This window comes from Danaus plexippus, assembly GCF_018135715.1.
Source record: "Danaus plexippus chromosome 3 unlocalized genomic scaffold, MEX_DaPlex mxdp_30, whole genome shotgun sequence".
Lineage (NCBI taxonomy): Eukaryota > Metazoa > Arthropoda > Insecta > Lepidoptera > Nymphalidae > Danaus > Danaus plexippus.
Genome location: NW_026869845.1, coordinates 2674086 through 2693249, shown reverse-complemented (window position 1 = coordinate 2693249; position 19164 = coordinate 2674086). Strand labels below are relative to the sequence as shown.

The 19164-nt window shown below is 29.4% G+C and overlaps 2 protein-coding genes across 2 annotated transcripts; one reads left to right on the top strand and one right to left on the bottom strand.

Moving 5' to 3' along the window:
• The first annotated feature begins 3293 nt into the window (after positions 1-3293).
• LOC116769435 (glucose dehydrogenase [FAD, quinone]-like) lies at positions 3294-16655 on the top strand. The gene is made up of 7 exons (XM_032660528.2): positions 3294-3499; positions 9154-10047; positions 10609-10825; positions 11239-11437; positions 11966-12177; positions 12965-13114; positions 16207-16655. The coding sequence occupies exons 2-7, from the start codon at positions 9164-9166 to the stop codon at positions 16417-16419; spliced, it is 1875 nt and encodes a 624-aa protein (XP_032516419.1). The 5' UTR covers positions 3294-3499; positions 9154-9163; the 3' UTR covers positions 16420-16655.
• A 1521-nt stretch (positions 16656-18176) lies between these two features.
• On the bottom strand, positions 18177-19124 carry LOC116765692 (large ribosomal subunit protein mL51). Its single transcript, XM_032655273.2, has 4 exons — positions 18931-19124; positions 18730-18849; positions 18517-18661; positions 18177-18361 (listed from the first exon to the last, which is right to left on the bottom strand). The coding sequence occupies exons 1-4, from the start codon at positions 18990-18992 to the stop codon at positions 18218-18220; spliced, it is 471 nt and encodes a 156-aa protein (XP_032511164.1). The 5' UTR covers positions 18993-19124; the 3' UTR covers positions 18177-18217.
• Positions 19125-19164: the final 40 nt, after the last annotated feature.

The following is a 19164-nucleotide window of genomic DNA, read 5'->3' as shown; positions in this document are numbered from 1 at the left end:
TAAAGATGTGAATACGCCGACCCCAAAATTAGTATGTCTTTAACTTTCATATTTATACACAAACGAAATCTCAAAAAAGGGTAGAAATAACTGATACGTATTAATTAGTATTCAATCAAGTTTTAATCAAGAAGTAGAAGTATAATTTAAAAATATTCTTCTTTTCTTAGTCTCTAGTTATCGCTGAATTATGGTACATTAATAATTGTTCAGCAGTAATTTATCTAAAAATCTATTGTCTCAATACAATACAATTGTCTCAATTGAAATGGTCATAGAAATGCACATAGAAAGATTTCTAGACTAGATAGTCAGAATTATTGAATACCATATTGATTTTAGAATAAAGACATTTAGATCTTTGATTACTTTAGCCAACCACTTTAAGGGAGTGCCCTAATATATTGTATTTGGAATTATGTAACGTATTTAATTCAATATTCCAGATTTAATATGAATTCATATTTATATAAAGATAATAACTTAAATAAAAGCTTTTAAAAATTTATTAACATATATTCATTCATACATTATAAGTCAAAATAAAAACATCTAGAATTATATTAAAATAAATTCACGGAAATGAACAAAAGAAGATCTCGACAAGCTGTTTAAACAAAAAGAGATAAAAAATAAAGGGAATCTAAAAACGTCATCTTTCATCCGAATAACAGTTATTGTTGGTTAAAATACCCTAGATTCTATGAAAAAAATACGAATAAAAAGGTAACAATTTTCAAGTGAATGTATAGAAAGATTTATGCATTTCCAAACTAATTCGTGAATCAAATTTTCACAAAAATATTTGACATAATGCCAAATGTAGGGTTTTATTTTATTTTTATTATGTAAGTCGTCTATGATAGTGTACTACGTGAGGGTTCTTTGCGAGGATGGCTATTAAATTGAAAGGTCAGGGACAGTAAAGTGTCTACCTGAAATAATATACTGTTGACTCTACATTGTCATTCATCTAGACAATATCGTTACCCGCATTGTATTTGAAAATTGTTATTTTTACCGCGGACGTGTCAATTTGATGTTGTTATTATGTAATTTTATATAAAAAAAATTATCTTTGTATATTTCTGGGTCAAATTAATTTCATGGATTGAGGATTATATTATAATAACTGTGGTTACCATGAATGTACTATAAATGAGACAGCATTTTATTGATATATATATAAATTGGACGTTTGTTACGCAAAATCAACCAAACGTTAAACGTTCACATTAAAATTTATCTCAAAATAAAGTTATACTAATTTCGTATATTCATGAAGTATTACTTTTGGTTTATTACCACATCTTTTTACTTAAGCACTAATTATTCGTTTCACTCCTACCCTATAATAAAAGCCGCTGTCAAATGTAAGAAAATAAAAAATCTGATATTTGATTAAAAAAAACACGTATTAAGTCAACAAATATGTACACAAGTACCAATTATACAGCTAAATATAATATTAACAATATCTAAACATCGCGATACATGTGTATAAAAAAATATTGAAAATGAGAAATTTGAATACACAAAACCGTCAAATTTCATACTCTTAAAATATATGCCTTTAAATTTTGTCGGGGAAACAAATATTTAACTACAAAGGTAATCTTGTTTTTCACTGGCCATCAGAGAACAGTCTAATAAATGATTCATTTTTACTCGACATATACAACCTGAACAATTGCATTAAATTTGTAAGATCCCTTGGAATATTTTCAACATTCGTATACAAACAATACTGAATATTGAGGCGACAATTTCAAATAAAAACTTAATTTAAATTTCAAAAAAACAACTTACCTACGCACTAATTGTCTTCTATAGATAAAATTCACATACATGAAGCACTTTATCGAGTAATCAGGGACCGAAAATGCTTTATATCATTTTGAAAAAGAAACTTGTCAGTGTAGCAGCTTACACTATTTTGAAAAAGAAACTTGTCAGTGTAGCAGCTTACACTCCTTCACTGCTGGACCTTATTAACCACACATAACTAAGCACCACCGAAAGGAAACCAGGATTCAAATGAAAAAAAAATGCAAGAAATCGATTGATCCGTTTGAGAACTAGGACTTAACAGACAGACATAGACGTCAAAGTGTTACACACCTTTTTTAAGGGCAGCGGGGCGGTAAAAATACTTGTACTGAATAAATTCATAAAGGCTTAGAATTCCTTCACCATCGTTAATGATATCGTCAGTATCATAACCAAAATATTTGTTTGTGCTTCATATATTTAAACATAATTCTCATTATTAAAAATTCTATATAAATAGTAATGATAATATAAAAATTGCAATAATTATTAAATATCGAGATATTTATTCAAATAGAATTATTATAGAAATAGATACAATTCTAATTCCTATTCGGGCTAATTAAATAGCAACGATAAAATAAAAATATCATATAGGCAAACAACTTCAATAACATCACATCACATGTTTGCTGTAAGAATTATTACTCTTGAAATAAATAGCGCTAATAACTTACAATTCCCCGAGTTTTACGTTTAATAAAAAATTCCAACGTCATTTATAATTTATATATTTTAGCTTCCTTAAATTTATTAATAAAAATTATATTACCAGCCCAATTTTTATCACATAAATATGTAGGTATGTGACTTACTAGTGGCACTGATGAGTTGATATTCAATTGTTTTTTAATATCCAATTTGTTAAAAAAACTTTCTGCAATCTTATTATAAGTTTGCATCGTCACACTACAAACGTAGCGTTAACAGTTTTCAGTAAGAGATAATGCAGTATTAGGTATTAACATAGGTTATTCAATAAGAAATGTGAGACTTGTGCTTTGCATACCAATATCCGACGAACTGTGTGGACGTGGTATCAGCCTCTAATATCCCTATATTCTTACAAAAGACTATTCGTTTAAAAGACTACTGGTTTATTCAAATCAAGCAATTTTCGATGAAATAATTTGTTCCTACTCTTTTCTTAAATTAAACAATAAAAAATATTTTTCATAAGACATTTATATTAAAGCACAAAGATTAAATCGTTCAAGGTTTAGTTGAAAAATATCAATAAATCTAAATAAAAATAACGCTTTTAAAACTAAGAAAATATTTTAAATCAAAGACATTACGCCAATTATACTTTTTAAACGTTCTATCATTTTATATTAAACCAATTACTTTTAAGGTCCTTTTAAGATGAGGGGGTTTTTTGATTCGGTTAATGGTCAATCACCAAGGTCACTATTTCGAGACGGCCTTTAAATGTTAAATCATACTGAGTGCCGTGAGTCGCCACCAATACAATGTGTGCCTTAGCGCGGGCATCGTGCGTGCAAATTAAAAAATATATAAATTAATAGTGAAAATTGTTATATAAAATATACGTACAATATGCATCGATGATATGAAATATTATTCGGAATAACTATATAGTTATATATTTTATCACCCCAGAGCAGTATAAATTGTTTTCATACATTTTCTATTGACTTTGAAAAAGGTAAGACTAAGATTTTTATTTTTATAATTTTAATTATCTCAAATCCTTTATAAGATGAATGTTAGGATATAATTGAAAATAAATTTATTGTCAGAGTTATTTACACGTAATGTTTCAATGCGTGCGGAAACCTGCATTATTCTGTATTTATTAGCTAAGATCGACTTCAATTGTTTTGCCAATGTCAATTGTATTACATTAACACTTCCGATTATAAAAAAACACAGAACATTCATTATTCTTGTATCAAAATTAGTGTGTCTGATCATGTACTACTTAATTAGATTTATTAAAATTTTGTTAATCGAATATTTTCTGTGATGCGTTAACAATATTTACTTAATCTTAACATATGTATAAATAATATTAAATTAGTGCATTATTACTATAATTTTAAATATGGCTGGCTATTTCGGATCCTTCTCCTCCACACATTTAATACTTAAAAATTAAATAGAAGTCAATATAATATATACATAGCTTTCTCATAGTACACGCGATTTCCTTTTTTAATTTTCATATTCCTTATATGTATTTATCTCACATAAATTCATTCCCATTTACTGTTGATTTTTTAAGATTCATAAGTATAATCTTTATACTGTATTTATGTTCGTGTATTACAAAACTCAATGAATATTCAACTAATTTTGATATAAGAAATCCTTGATAATTGTTTAATTATACCGTAAAGAATCGTCGGACGAAATAAAACCTGATCAAATAAATATGATTTATTCAAAAATTTTGCAATTAAATCGAGAGTCGTTAGTATTGTTTATAGCAAAGTCTGCTTACCACTGCTATAATACATATATAACTTGTTCATAATAATATGTTATGGATAGTGAAATTACGTATTCAAAAACGAAACTCGATCTGTTCCTTTCACGACCACCCGTCAAACTTGACCTACACGCATTGTTGCACAACCCGAATATATTTCATGTTCATCTTATTTAAATGATAGCTTTTAAACAACAAATATGTCATGGCAACTATAGATGCTCTTGAATTGTCGAGTACGTGAGGTAACCAACCATAAATTCATAGTTCTCAATAAAACGGTTTTTATACAAATATATAAAACTCGCTTAATTTAATAAAATTTTGCAAAAAAAAAGACATATGTCACAAGAGAACTCATTAAAATATATACTCACAGGATGTTTAGCAACATATACAATTTCGTAACATCCAGCAGGATTGCCATTAACAAGTAACCAGAAAGTCCTTGTATTGATCTCATTTACTCCCTAAATGCAATATATATTCACACCACAATGGCTGAATCGTGCATGCCATGTGTATTACAAATTATCAAGCAAAAATCCTACATCAACACCGTCCTGTTTGTTTCACGTTGTATAATTTCGAAATAAGTCATGTTTTTGCTAGACATGTTTCTTTAAGTGGCAATAAAAGCAATGTTACAATTTTGAACAAATTAACAGCCCTGTGGTAGGCGTGTTGAAAACTCGGATTTATTTTTAATTTGTATAGTTGTTTTGTATGACGTCCATTGAGAGTATAGTAGATAAATGAACAAAAGTCATGAATTTTACGTCACCATTACTTGTAATTTTAATTTATTTATATTAAACAGTCTTACTTAAATATATTTCGTTATTATTATTTATTTTTAAGTAATTTTATGCTTATTTCTTAAGAATATTATTAAGACGTTATCTATGTTAGAGTAATATTTTGTAATTTTGATTTATATTAAGACAATAATTGTTAATTTATACATATATTATACTACCATATTGCTAGGGGCATTTTGCTTACCGAAAATATAAAATGATCTTCGAAATATTCGGCATTAAACCTTTTTGGATATTTTGGGTGGCAGAAAGTTGACACTGGCATACACTACTGTCCTACATTCATTCATTTAAAAAGGATTCGGTACAGCGTTGACTCTACTGGTATGTCGTCATCTTACCCATACCAGATTATAACTCTGTTATATAACGAAATTTATTTTATATCCTTTATAAATTATCGTAAAATCTTAAAAGTTATAAAATTTCACATAAGAGTACGTTGGTATCCAATGCGATGTCGTTGGCCAACTGTCGCAACTCCCTGTACGTATTAGTATATTATTAATTCAAGGGAATATTGCTCTTGGAATTAATGGTAGCCCTAACGAGATCCTCGACCCCAAATACTAGTGGTTCTCATTAGCAAACGAGGCGCGACAACAGTACACAGGTTGTGATGCGAAAATAAACACTTCTTTTTTTTTTAAGATGACCATTATAAAACATTTTTCTAATACATTACCTTATTATTCACAAAAAATCTCAACGAAAAGCGATACGCAATTCGAGAGACTGTAACAATGCAAAAAAATAATTTATATAATCCATTATACAAATAAATATATTTAAACTTATTGTTTCTAAATTTGAACAAAATCGTCGTTTAACATATTTCTGTAAACCACATTATTTATTTAGAATAACTGTTGCAACGATATGGACAGCTTTGTATAGAAAAAAATATTCAAATCACTTAATTTCAATACCAACAATAAAGTCTCGAATAACTGCTAATACACGGATAACATAAAACGATTTAGCGCACACTCTCATTACATAAATGAAACGAGCGTCTTCCGTACGACATTGAACTTAATATAATGTTAGCACGCGTAATACGTATAACATCGTAGAACTTATAATGGCCTGCAAATTCAACTAGCGCTCTGATATTAAATCAATGTTTCATTTCAAGCTTTCAAGTTTGATCTCTGTCTGTGGCATTCCGCCAGAAATACTTAGATGATAGCTAATAAATAAACATAAGTGCCTGTGGAGGCTACGTGTCTGAAGACACTTTTATTTCATTATGGTATGTTTTTTTATAACTTGCTACTAAGTTTTGCATGTCGGTAATGACCCAGCAATATTTTAAGCCCCCGTTAGTTTTCTATTTTAGATAATTGATTCTAGGTGTTCATATACCTTTGATATATATATTATAATAACTACTACTTTACAAATATTTATAACGTATTCACAAAGTTTGAACTAACTAAAGAGGGTAGTTAATAATAAAATAATTAAAAACTATGCATAAATACTTGAAATTGTATAACTTACAAAGTAACAATTAAATATTCTATATTTATCATTTCACTTATTTATGTTAATACTTAATGGTATAAAATACAAAACAAAATTATAACGTCATTAGTAAAATATGTAGAAAACGGTAGCTGGTGTTAGCAAGAATTTTCATCTGTTTTTCACACCAACAGGCAACATTTTCCATATGAAAATTTACACATAAGTCGATAGCATCGCCACTTTATGTAAAAAAAAACGTTAAGACTGTCGGTATAAAGTTAACAATATAAAATCCTAATACGGATATGAAAACGAAATAACTCATAAAAATAGACATGAAATGACAATAAAGAATAACCTTCAATAGTGCTAGGGTCACTGATTGTAGGTAGGTATATGTATGTCTAAAGACGTCTCCAAGTTAAAATATCACTTTGGAAAGCAGAGCATAATATATAATTTATGTATATTTTGTATATTTTGTTTTTATTGTATATTTTATGTATATTTTGTTATAAAATTAAAATTTTAGAATATAACAAACACCAGAAATAAGTACTCATAATACCGAGGTTCTGGCATTTCAAGACCAAGTCGTTGAAAAATGGGTCGAGTTTAAAATATAAATCTGACTAGCACGTAACGTAATGTAAGGTCAATGTAAATGGTTAAACGTTAATTATTATTACAAGTAACCTAGATTGCTATAATATTCCGTCAGTAAACGAACGGTATAACCAGATTATGCAATTAACAGCTCCAGACTTTGAGTTCATACTTAACGACGCATTCAAGTATTTTTTTCATATAATTAACATGTACGTAAACGAACAATTCTTAATTTAATGCAATCTGTTATATGTTGAGAACATTGCGAATTAATATATGAAATATTAAGCAAAATTTACTGAGACTACTGTGTTATGTATGTGGTAAGATTTTATTTAACGATTAACCAGATGATTAAAACTTTATGAAATATGCAATTCGTAACATTTTCACAATCATAATTAATAGTACAGGCATGAAATATATAAAAAAAGCGACTAGATGGTTCATATGACATTAAATGGTTATATATGTCTATAAACACCTATAAATGGAGAAACGCTTAGTTTCCGGCGGATGAAATTAAGAAAGTAAAAGGTTATAGATTTAAGAACAAAATAAGGTCTCCCGCTCTTTGATACAACGATCAAAACACAAGTATAACAGATACTTCACAAGCAATGTGTGTCATTGAAATACTTCGATGAACAATAACAAAGTTAATTTTATAGACAATATGTACATTGAACATATTTGTGTAAAATAGTAATGAATTTACAAAATCCAAATATTTTTTCTGTTAATATAGCATCGATTGCTTTCATGTTTAAAAGTACAAAGTAGTGAAAATCTTATTAAATTCTATATATATATATATATATATAGAATTCAATAATTCTTAGAAATTATTAAAAAAAAATCCTCTAAGCAATTAGTATATAATCTATATTCTCTAAATCTCTGCATCCAATAAGTATTTCGTATCTCAAAATTAGGATCAAAATTTATATTTTATGAGCATGAAACCGCAAAATGAGGTTTGATATTAGTTCATTTATTAAAACGGAGAGAATTTATTAGCGTTAGTAATTTAAAGAATGACAAACGTGCAATTATATTATTGGAAAGGCAGCTATATTTAATAAATATACAAATCATTTATATAATTATAATGTTAAAAGAATTATCATGACTATGTAGCTTAAATTTTCTTAACTTATATAAAAATATTATAAACACCATATAACTATTTAAATAAGGAACTTAAAATAAATTATATAGAAAAATCATTAAAATCCTAAAACTAATTTAAATTTATTAGCTGTGATTGAATATTTCAACTTTGTATACAATGCTATTATTACGGTCAAGGACACAATTAACATATTTTATTTTAAATTGCTTATATCCTTGCATTATATAGATTGTTCTTATCTCTTTAAATACATTGCCTTCAGACACGAGCGAAGGTCTAAAATATTCATTATCACGCGAAAAAAAATCATTGTATATTTGGCTAAGACCTTATTACATTTTTAAAACACTTATTTTTATATACATTGCTTTTTTTTTTTGATTGTACAAATTGTTTTCAAATCTACGTTCACTAATACTCTCTACCTAAACGATGCTAAAATTAATTGGACATGAAAAGTTTAAAAATTTTCGAGAACAACAACAATTTTCCCTATTTCAATAAGTTAGAATACATACAGATAAATTTTAAGATTTAAATCATCTGAGAAAATGTTTTAGAATGCGTGGCTTGGTTCGTGAATAAGGTGGTATGATCTAACTCGACATGATTTGTATCAATGATTAGCTTCTTTATCTATATAAATTCTAATCTGTATTCATGTAAGGTGCCTGTAAAGCCTATAATCGTTTATATTCATAGCAATATCATGAAGCCATAACTATTTATTAGGACCTAGCAACCGACGAACACGCTAAATTAGATAACTTTTAATAGAATTTAACGTCAGTGAAAGACCCATAAAAAATACAGCTTCGTGTTATTTTCAGATAAAATAGAATGAAGCTATTAATTTTTGTTTATATAATTCTGAAAACTACGGAAGCGTCTACGGAGAGATATAATTTCTTAGATTTTTGGACGAATCTATTCCGACCGATTCCACGTTTGGCAAAGGAGGGATTTGTACCCGATTATACACCGAAAGATGGCCAGGAATATGATTTCATTATTATAGGAGCCGGATCTGCGGGATGTGTATTAGCTAATAGACTATCGGAGATATCCGAATGGAAAGTATTGATATTAGAGGCTGGGGGAAATGAGAATTATTTCTCCGATATTCCTATATTCGCACCATTTCTTTCAATTACACCCATGAATTGGGGTTACGTATCTGAACCACAACAAAAGGCGTGCCGTAATTTGAGAGATCATGTTTGTTATATGCCTCGAGGCAAAGTCCTCGGGGGCAGCAGCGTACTTAACTTTTTAATATACCAAAGAGGTCATCCCGAAGATTATAACGATTGGGTCAGGATGGGTAACGAGGGTTGGAGCTACAATGAAGTCTTGCCATACTTTAAGAAATCCGAAAATATACATATAAAAGAACTTCTAAACTCCACTTATCATGGCAAAGGAGGTTATTTAGACATTGATTATTCTTCATTTTCAACGCCACTCAATGATGCATTCAAGAACGCTGGTCACGAACTCGGGTACGAATGGAATGACCCCAATGGAGAAAATGTAATCGGTTTTTCAAAACCTCAAGCGACAATAAGAAAGGGAAGACGGTGTAGCTCATCGAAAGCATTTTTAGAACCCGTAAGGTATAGAAGAAACCTAAAAGTATCCAAATTTTCCACAGCAACGAAAATATTAATCGACCCTCTTACGAAAAGAGCTAATGGAGTGGAATTTATAAAAAATAATAAAATGTAAGTAAAAATATGTTAAAAAAAATACTGTAATGTTCAAGAAAAATGTAACAATAATTTAATTTAACTATTAATGGATATACATTACACTTATTACGTTACTCAAAGCCATTAAAGTAGACTGCCTTTTTATACACAAACGTCTAGAGTAGGGTATCAAACAAAAGCCTCTACAAAACAATGTCTGAATTTATTTTAAATTTTACGTATTTATAAATACATATGAAAATAATAAACTAGAAATTTGTAATTCAATTTACAATTTACGTAAGTTTCATTGCATGATACGAATATATTATGACCGAAAACTTTAAATTACGGAATATTAAACAAATTATCTGTTTAAAGTGTTTCGAGACCTCATATATCGTAATTTTCGATAAATTGAGTCCAAATATGGAACAGATTACTTGCAATTGAGCATTTCATTTATAAAGCATTTAATAAAGCACAATAAACATATGCAAGGAACCACAAAAATAACACTTAAATATAAAATTTTGTATTCTTAAGAGAATATTTTTAATATTTGTCCATGTTATATCATGATAATATTTTTAGAAAACGTATATACGCCCGTCGTGAGGTTGTACTTGCTGGTGGCACGATAGGGTCTGCCCAATTATTAATGTTATCGGGAGTGGGCCCTAAAGAACACTTGAGCGAACTTGGAATTCAAACTATAGTCGACCTGCCTGTAGGCTACAACCTTCAAGATCATGTAACCTTTTCGGGTAATGCGTTTATTGTCAATACCACTGGACTCTGTGTAAACGATGTAAGTTTTAAGTGTAAATATTTTAATTATACACTTGAAATATAATCCATAACATTTATTCTTATACATTTATTAAAAAAAAATTCATATTTATAAATTTAGGATGACGATCATACATATCATATCAAATAATTAAGAACTTATGAATTTGTAAATGGAAAGTTACTAGAAATAAGACACATTTTCATATAAGCATACGTATTGAGAGATCGCTTTTTAGCTATAAGATTACCCTCTGTATACTGTATTATTATTCTTTTTATTTATTTTGAGGTTTTGCAATGAAGAGTATTATTATTATGACACATTATGTAATTATCTATTTTCAGTTAGGAATGAGATTCTATTAAAAACAAATTATTATTTTTTATTACACTAGAATTCAATCAACAAGCAATAATTATAATCATCAGATGATAGCTGCATCTCCAGCATCAGCTGTGTCATATATGTTGGGAGGCGGTCCATTAACCATACCGGGGGGTGCCACCGGACTTGCCTTCATACAAACGGACTACGCAAAAGACATGAATGGAAGGCCCGATATAGAAATGGTGATGGGCGCTGGATCCCTGGCAGGAGATCTGCTCGGAATTATACGGTCTATGCTTGGTGAGTGAAAACTCTCGAATATTTATGGAGTGTTGATAGTTTATCTATTAGTAAAATGTGATGTTCCGAGGACAATGAATAGGTCAACGATAAAAGTACTGACGGCAAAAGTATCGAATAGCTTGTGATAGAAAAATTAAATCTACAGTGCGCTGAAGAATTGAGTTTTTGACGCACTTAGTGTCCAGAGTTGGAAATTTAAACTTTTTATTACAGAATAACATAAAATTTTTAAATTTGCCATACAAACCCACATTACATATAATATTTTTACATGCCTTAAATTTTAACACACTGCTTAAAAGATCTCACAGTTGAAGACTTTTATTTACTAAGTTCTTACGCAGCGCATTAAATGTACCTACAACTAATCGACTTTTTTGCACGAAAGATTAATACAACTCTGATTTGTCTACATATTTAGTTCAATAACTTCACTCGCTAGTGTGAATATAACATTCTCTATGATTGACAATTTCAAATCATATGAATATGCTACAAACAATAGCAAAACTTCATTCATTTCAGGTGTAACTGATGAATGGTACCGAGAAGTTTACGGTTCTCTCCCACTCAATGAGAGACAGCAGTCGTTCGCTTTGAACCCGGTTTTAATTCGACCTAGAAGCGTCGGCCGTATGAAACTTAGTTCATCAAACTTCACAGATCAACCAAGAATACAACCGAACTATTTTGAACATCCCGACGATTTACAAGCCATTAAGGAGGGAGTGAGATTTGTAAGACTCGTGAATAAAATAACAAACAATTTGCTAGCTATATTATATCAAACATATAGGCATACCTAAAATTGCCATAACAATAACGTAACGTACATATAATTAAATCTGTGTCAAACATAATTTAGAACGTTTTTCTAATATTCTCGTGCAAAATGAAGCAACATGAAACATTTACATTACATATTGAGTTGTATTAATTAAACAGGTTATTGGTAAGCACGTTGATAAATGCATGGGTCACTAATAATCCGTACGCAACTGAAATGGTTTATGAAACACAAGGCGTTAACCTTGACAGATTTGTTGACACACAAAATATAGATTATAATAATAATTTCAAAACAGTAAATACTAAAAGTATAGAATACTCAGTAATCCAACTCATAAATCTATTAAAAATCCTATTCAGATAGACGAATTTAAAAGTATATCTAATAACGTCAGGTTATAAAAAAAACAATTAGGAAAATTTTATAAAACATTCATAACTGAGGAAACTTTAAAGATTTTCCATGGCTACTTTTTATTCCTATCTTTACCTGTCTGGAAATAAATTTATTCAATAAACGAAAGTTAATGATATCTAAAGTTTTCGCGTGCATTCATTTGAATAATACTAAGATTTTCGGAAACACTATGCGTGATCAGGGTTGCTACTTGAAACATCGGGAATATGTAGTTTTAAAAATAATAAAAATCCCGTAGTATATCCGAAAACCTTAGTTTTATTTAAACGAAATTTAATTCATGAGTGACATTAGCAATATTTAATTAATATTTGTAGGCACAAAAAATTATACAAACAAAAGCGTTCCAACGATACGGGACGCGACTCCACAACACACCATTCCCAAATTGCCGACACTTGACCTTCGACTCGGACGAGTATTGGGAGTGCGCCATCGAACAGACCTCCATCACGCTAGATCACCTGGTATGTACATAAGTATTCTAAACACCTCCAAAATATACTCGAATCTCATATAAATTATGTTATAATCATTTAATAAAACGAGTTTATGACGATCACAAGAATTATCAACAAATCTCTGACTAAATTGTCATCACAGAATTCTAAATCGTGTTTTTAATCTTAACAAAAAAATATATAGCAGCATGTCATTTTCAAATGTTAATCGGTGCTATCAAGTATTAGGATTATATTCAGAATGTTTAAAGTCATGTTTTTGATATTTGATTTATCTACCTTGGGAGATAAAAAATAATCTTGTTTTATTTCCAATTACGTACTTTATCTAAGTATTTTATTATGGAAACATCGCGGGAACCTTTTATCCGATATTCTGATATATCGTATGTAAAAATAAACATAAAAACCGGCTTACGTATTAACTTCAAGAGAAACAGTGACCTCCATAAAAAGAACAAACGAAAATAAATAAGGGTTCACCGGAGTCCGAAACAAGAACGAGATTCTTTTAAGTTCTTTCGACGTGTTAAATACTTTCTTTTAATTTATTGAGGGGAAAAATACTGAACAAATTAAAAAAATAAGCCCTCCGTTGACAAAACTTTTACTAATAAAATAAAACTTTTGTAATAATAAAATATATTGTACTCCAATTATTACTCTAAATCTATTTATTACGTAACGATTACGTCACAATATGAATGTTTATCAATCACCAATATTTAAATGCAAAAAACTGTTGAAGCTTTCAAATTATATTAGGAAAAAGTATTTATTCATCGCAAAATTACTGCTTATGTACGTCCTCACAAAAAAAATTATAAGCCTAAATAAAACTTATCCTAAATTATGTGTATGATAAAATACATCTGGAACAATATTAGAACTATTTATTAAAACTTGTCAAGATATAACGAACAGTAGGCGTTTGTGGACGAGAGGAATGTACATAGATGCAAGGTGCATTGGTATTGACACAGCAATGTAGGACTACAAGCCTGTATGTGTTTATCGATATACAAACATGTTGCTTTAAATACGTTTCGAAATATTGACCTTTTTGAAAACGCTAATGTTCCGATATATTTTGAAGAGAAAGTGAAACAAAAGTTACGTAAATTCTTGGTACTGTTTTTAAACAGGTTGTTTTATTGCACTTGTCACATAAAATTAACAATCGATGGGAGTTGATGACGAAGATGGTAAATTAATTTAATTAACGATAAAGTATAATCGTCAATATATATTCATATTTATGATATCTTGTTTATAATTAGGTACAGCTATGTGACTACTTAAGTTGTTATTTTTCATGAGTATTACTTTTAGCCCTGGGGCTTGGACATCGTCACCGAGAGAGTGGGCGGGTGCTGAGACCCAACTTAAGTTGTGTAAAAAAAAATTCATCCAAATTGGTTCACTACCAAGTTTATAATTGAATGAGTAACGAAAATTCAACATACAAAAAAATAACAAACAGGCACACACATGACATTTACTGCTGTCTTAGCAACAAATCATGAAAGCATAGTAAATGAACCTTATACTAATTTGCTACATTTAATATAGAATAAGAATACTTGACATTTTTGAGATCAAAGACTTTCGCGAGTATTCGTTCAAATGAAACTGTTTTTTTTTTTCGGATTACTACGCGTTATTTTATTATTTAAAAAACTACTAACTCCCGACGTTTCGGTTACTTTACAGCAACCGTGATCACGGGTAGATGGGATGTGATACGCGTAGTAATCCGAAAAAAATTGTTTCGTTTACTTAAGACTTTTTTTTCCGTGACATAAATAAAACGCATGTGTTTAGGTATCTTTCCTCTGGGCTCTAGGGAAGTCAGAGAATAAAAGAAAGGAATTAAAAACTACAAATGGATACATCAATATAAATATGGCCTAAGTCTTTTCTATTAAACATAATAAACGCACTCAGACACAAAATTGAAGCCCACTATTTTTATGTTCAGATATTAATTATTTTCTTTAATTTTTTGTTATATATACTTCGGCTTTCCCTTGACTTAGTGGATAATAAAATATATATTTCGATCTGCAATACGAAGATTTCAAATTTCAATACTAAAAATTGGAGTACTTTGAACTATTACGTCTCAATACAGACTTTGTAATTGATTGTACATAAATGTATGTATATATTTGAATGATGTTTCCTAAATTGTGTTTTTTTGACAACTTCCAGTTATAATATTCAAAACAAATATTCTTTACACGAATACATGGAATAAAAGAAAAAAATTAACAGTCAGGGGCAATTAAATGTGCCTGATCGCGCAACTTTTTATTTTAATACTTGTCAATTAGATTTACAAAGAAATCTATATTTCGAAACAAAATGTTCGAAAAGTAATAACACAGAACCAGACCACTCTGAGATGTTAGATATGTTTTTCTGGAAGCTTTTCCAAGAACAATTGCTACGAGGACAATCAAGTTTTCAAAGCAACCACAAGAACTTCTCTGACATACATTCCCATATGGATATTGCTATATGTTGGAATTATTCGCAATATACTATATTGATAATATGAAAGTTAAGGTCAAAACATGTCTTATGTACTTAATATAAAACATTTCAAGAATAAAAAATATACGAGTATTAAAATGATAAAAGATATCTTGTTTTGATCTTTGTATATTTAATATACAATTGTGTTACGGACAATGAAAAAAAATCTTAGTATACTTGTTATAAAACATAGTTTAATTAAACAAGGACAACTGTAATCGGAACTATATCGTCATGTAATCGGATTAAAAGCTGAATGTCACCATAAAGATACTAACGTGATTTTAAACTAACATCATTATTTTCTTTAACTAACCCTGTGGAAAAAGTCTTATAAATTCTGATACAAAACAGCTAACTGGGTATCAGAATTTATCAGTTAAAAAAATATTTATAAGATTGAAAAAAAATTCTGATACAGATTTCTATAAGAATCTATCAGTTATGAGAATTTATGAGACCGTTTCCACAGGGAACGAGACAGACATGTATTCACATTTCGATAGTGCTTTGTAAATATGAATTTGAATGTATAACTTAATCTTTCTTTGATACAGGCCGGGACCTGCAAAATGGGGTCACAAGGAGACCCATCAGCGGTGGTGTCTCCGCGTTTACTGGTTCATGGAATTCATGGTCTGAGGATAGCTGACGCCTCCATAATGCCTCGCATACCAGCGTCCCATACACATGCACCCGTCGTCATGATAGCCGAAAAAGCTGCCGATATCATTAAGCAGGATTGGAAGCAACCAATTCAACAATTATGACGTCATATAGTTAAAAAAATCTGGAATGTTCTTATGAACAGCCCACTTGTTTAAATTCCATGCCAAAATTAATACGTAGTTCATATCTATTATATGTTTAAAATATTTCATGACCAATTAATGCTTATAGTATAGGTTAAGTATAAGTTAGTATAAACGTACGAAAAAAGTACGAAATAAATAGTCGTTAAAACATAAGTAAAGCTAGTCATAAAGTTTAAAGATTTCTAATAAAATATCTATTTGTTTTCATTTTGAACTTACCTATAAAAATTAAATACTATTTGCTTCCTATAATATCTCAATACGTTTTGCAATTTCTATAGTTCTGATTAACACTAATATTTTGAAGAATTACCTGGGGCATATTTTTGATATAATAAATTGAGTTAAATTACATCGCTAAGCAAAACCCCAAATTGCTTAGGAATCCAATAAATACATTTTTTGTTCTTAGACATTTCCTATTTTAATGTGCCAGATAAATGATAATGAATTTCATATACATATTTATCGGAACAATTTTATTAACTATTCGGACACCCTCTTAATCTAAAATCTAAATAGAGGATATTTGTTGTAACCAGACATGTTTCGATTTTTAAAGTGCTTAGTGTTAATAGAGCTTACGGTTCCTTGGGAAACCAACATCCCCAAAGACCATGCCATCAAGGTCATCAAATATTACGACCTCACTAATCAGTAACGTACTCACTAGGAATAAGTTCGCCGTTAAAAGTGAGAGCCAGAGGTATAACAGCTTAATCTCTCAACAACCTACTAAAAGATTTGGGACTATCCAGAACTAATATCAATTAATTCTTAGAACTTATTTTGAACGCAGCCCTAGTAGAATCTTTTCAAATTTGGTGAGGTATAAAGAGCCTTCAAATCTAAGTATATACATAGTATATATATACACCTGGGTCGCACGTCCTAGGCACTGTTAATATTCCTTTACCTGCAATGCGATGGAATAGGCACCTGCACGGTGAATCCATAGAATGCAGAAAATGTAGTTTCGTCTCTTTTCTATTCAATTAACAGACATTTAAAAATTATTATTAGTACTTATACAGGACGACATATTTTTCATAACCTAATGATAATAGATTAGAACAAAAATTCCTCAATACTCTCAACAAGGCAAGTTAAAGCTATATTGATACAAGTTACAACTGCACATTAGAATAACAATTACTGTGTATTAAAAGTATTTGAATGTGAACCAACGCCAGTTGTGAAAGAGGGAACCGAGACCAATGATATTATTTAAATTGTACTAGATGTCACTACAGCACTAATACAAACTCATTTAATACTTTTGTTATTGCTAATGTTAAGTATAATAATGTATGCACACTAAACATACATCCAAACCTCATGTGAACTTTGCTTGTGTTCTTTTTATTGACAGCTTCATATATTAAAATGTACAGATTGAAGAAAAAAAAATCTTTATTTGCTGTTACTTATATTGCATAAGATATATATATATATATGACATTGTACTATAATAAATTATAGTATGTTAGTATGTGACACTTCCTACTTTCTGCATATAAATCACTTTTTGTTGTGAGTTTAAGACAATTTTTTACATGCACAATGTGTATTGTCACACATATAATATTATATAATAAAAATTCATGCAAGATATACTTTGAAAACAAAATATATTCACTCAAATTTCCTCGTCAACTGATTTTAAATCATAATAAAGAAAAATATTGGTTATATACATGAAATAAAACACATTTATACTAACTATGAAAAATATTTTAATAAACTTTATATTCTATGTAGAAGAGAAACCAGTTTTCGTTTTTCTATTAAGTTTTCTGTACAAGAAAGACAATCTCTTTTCATACTCTTTCCACTTTGTCGGCCTGGTTTGAGGTGATCCAGTGTTTGCAAACATCTTCCTTTTCCTGAGCAAAATCTGGTTAATATAAAAAAGTAAATTAGTATTATACATAATTTAAACAATATGTACTTCAACGGTGATGACGCTTTCATACTTATTGCATAGCATAACTACTACTAATATAGACACGTTCAAATAGAATTTTATGACCTTACTATTTATAAACTTACATGATACTCTATACCACTGACACCTCTTATCCATGATGGTACAGAGTACAATGTCTTCACAGGATGGATTTCACCAGTTCCAAGAATATCAATATAATCATTTTGTCCAAAAAGTGCCTTACGTTCTATCCATGGGTTGGCAGGTCTTAAAAATTAAATGGCTCATATTAAATTATTATAAATGTTGGAGAAATGTTTATTGGGAATAATTACCGATATTCTGGAATTGGTAGAACCTTTCCTTCAGACCGAGGCATTAAACCGCCGCTCCAGATTTTCTCTTCGTAACCATGTCTTCTTACTAATCTGTTTTTATCTGCGAAGTATCTGGTCCTGCAATGCAAATTATTTATTTATTTCAGATATAAAACAGCAAGTAAAAATGTTAAATGTTATGTTTTATATAAGACTAACCTTACAAAATTAAGTGTAGGTCTCCAAATTGTTTTCAGAATAGACGTTCCAAAACGATCCATTATTACAATAGTTTTCAACTCAGGAAAAAAACATTTCAAATCATTCAAGGCTTCATAAATATCTAGCGATTTATCTTTTAACTACCTATTAAAAATATTACAATGATTGATAATTCATATTTAATAAATTGTCAACTATACACACAGACTGAAAATTAATTGAAGTCGAAAA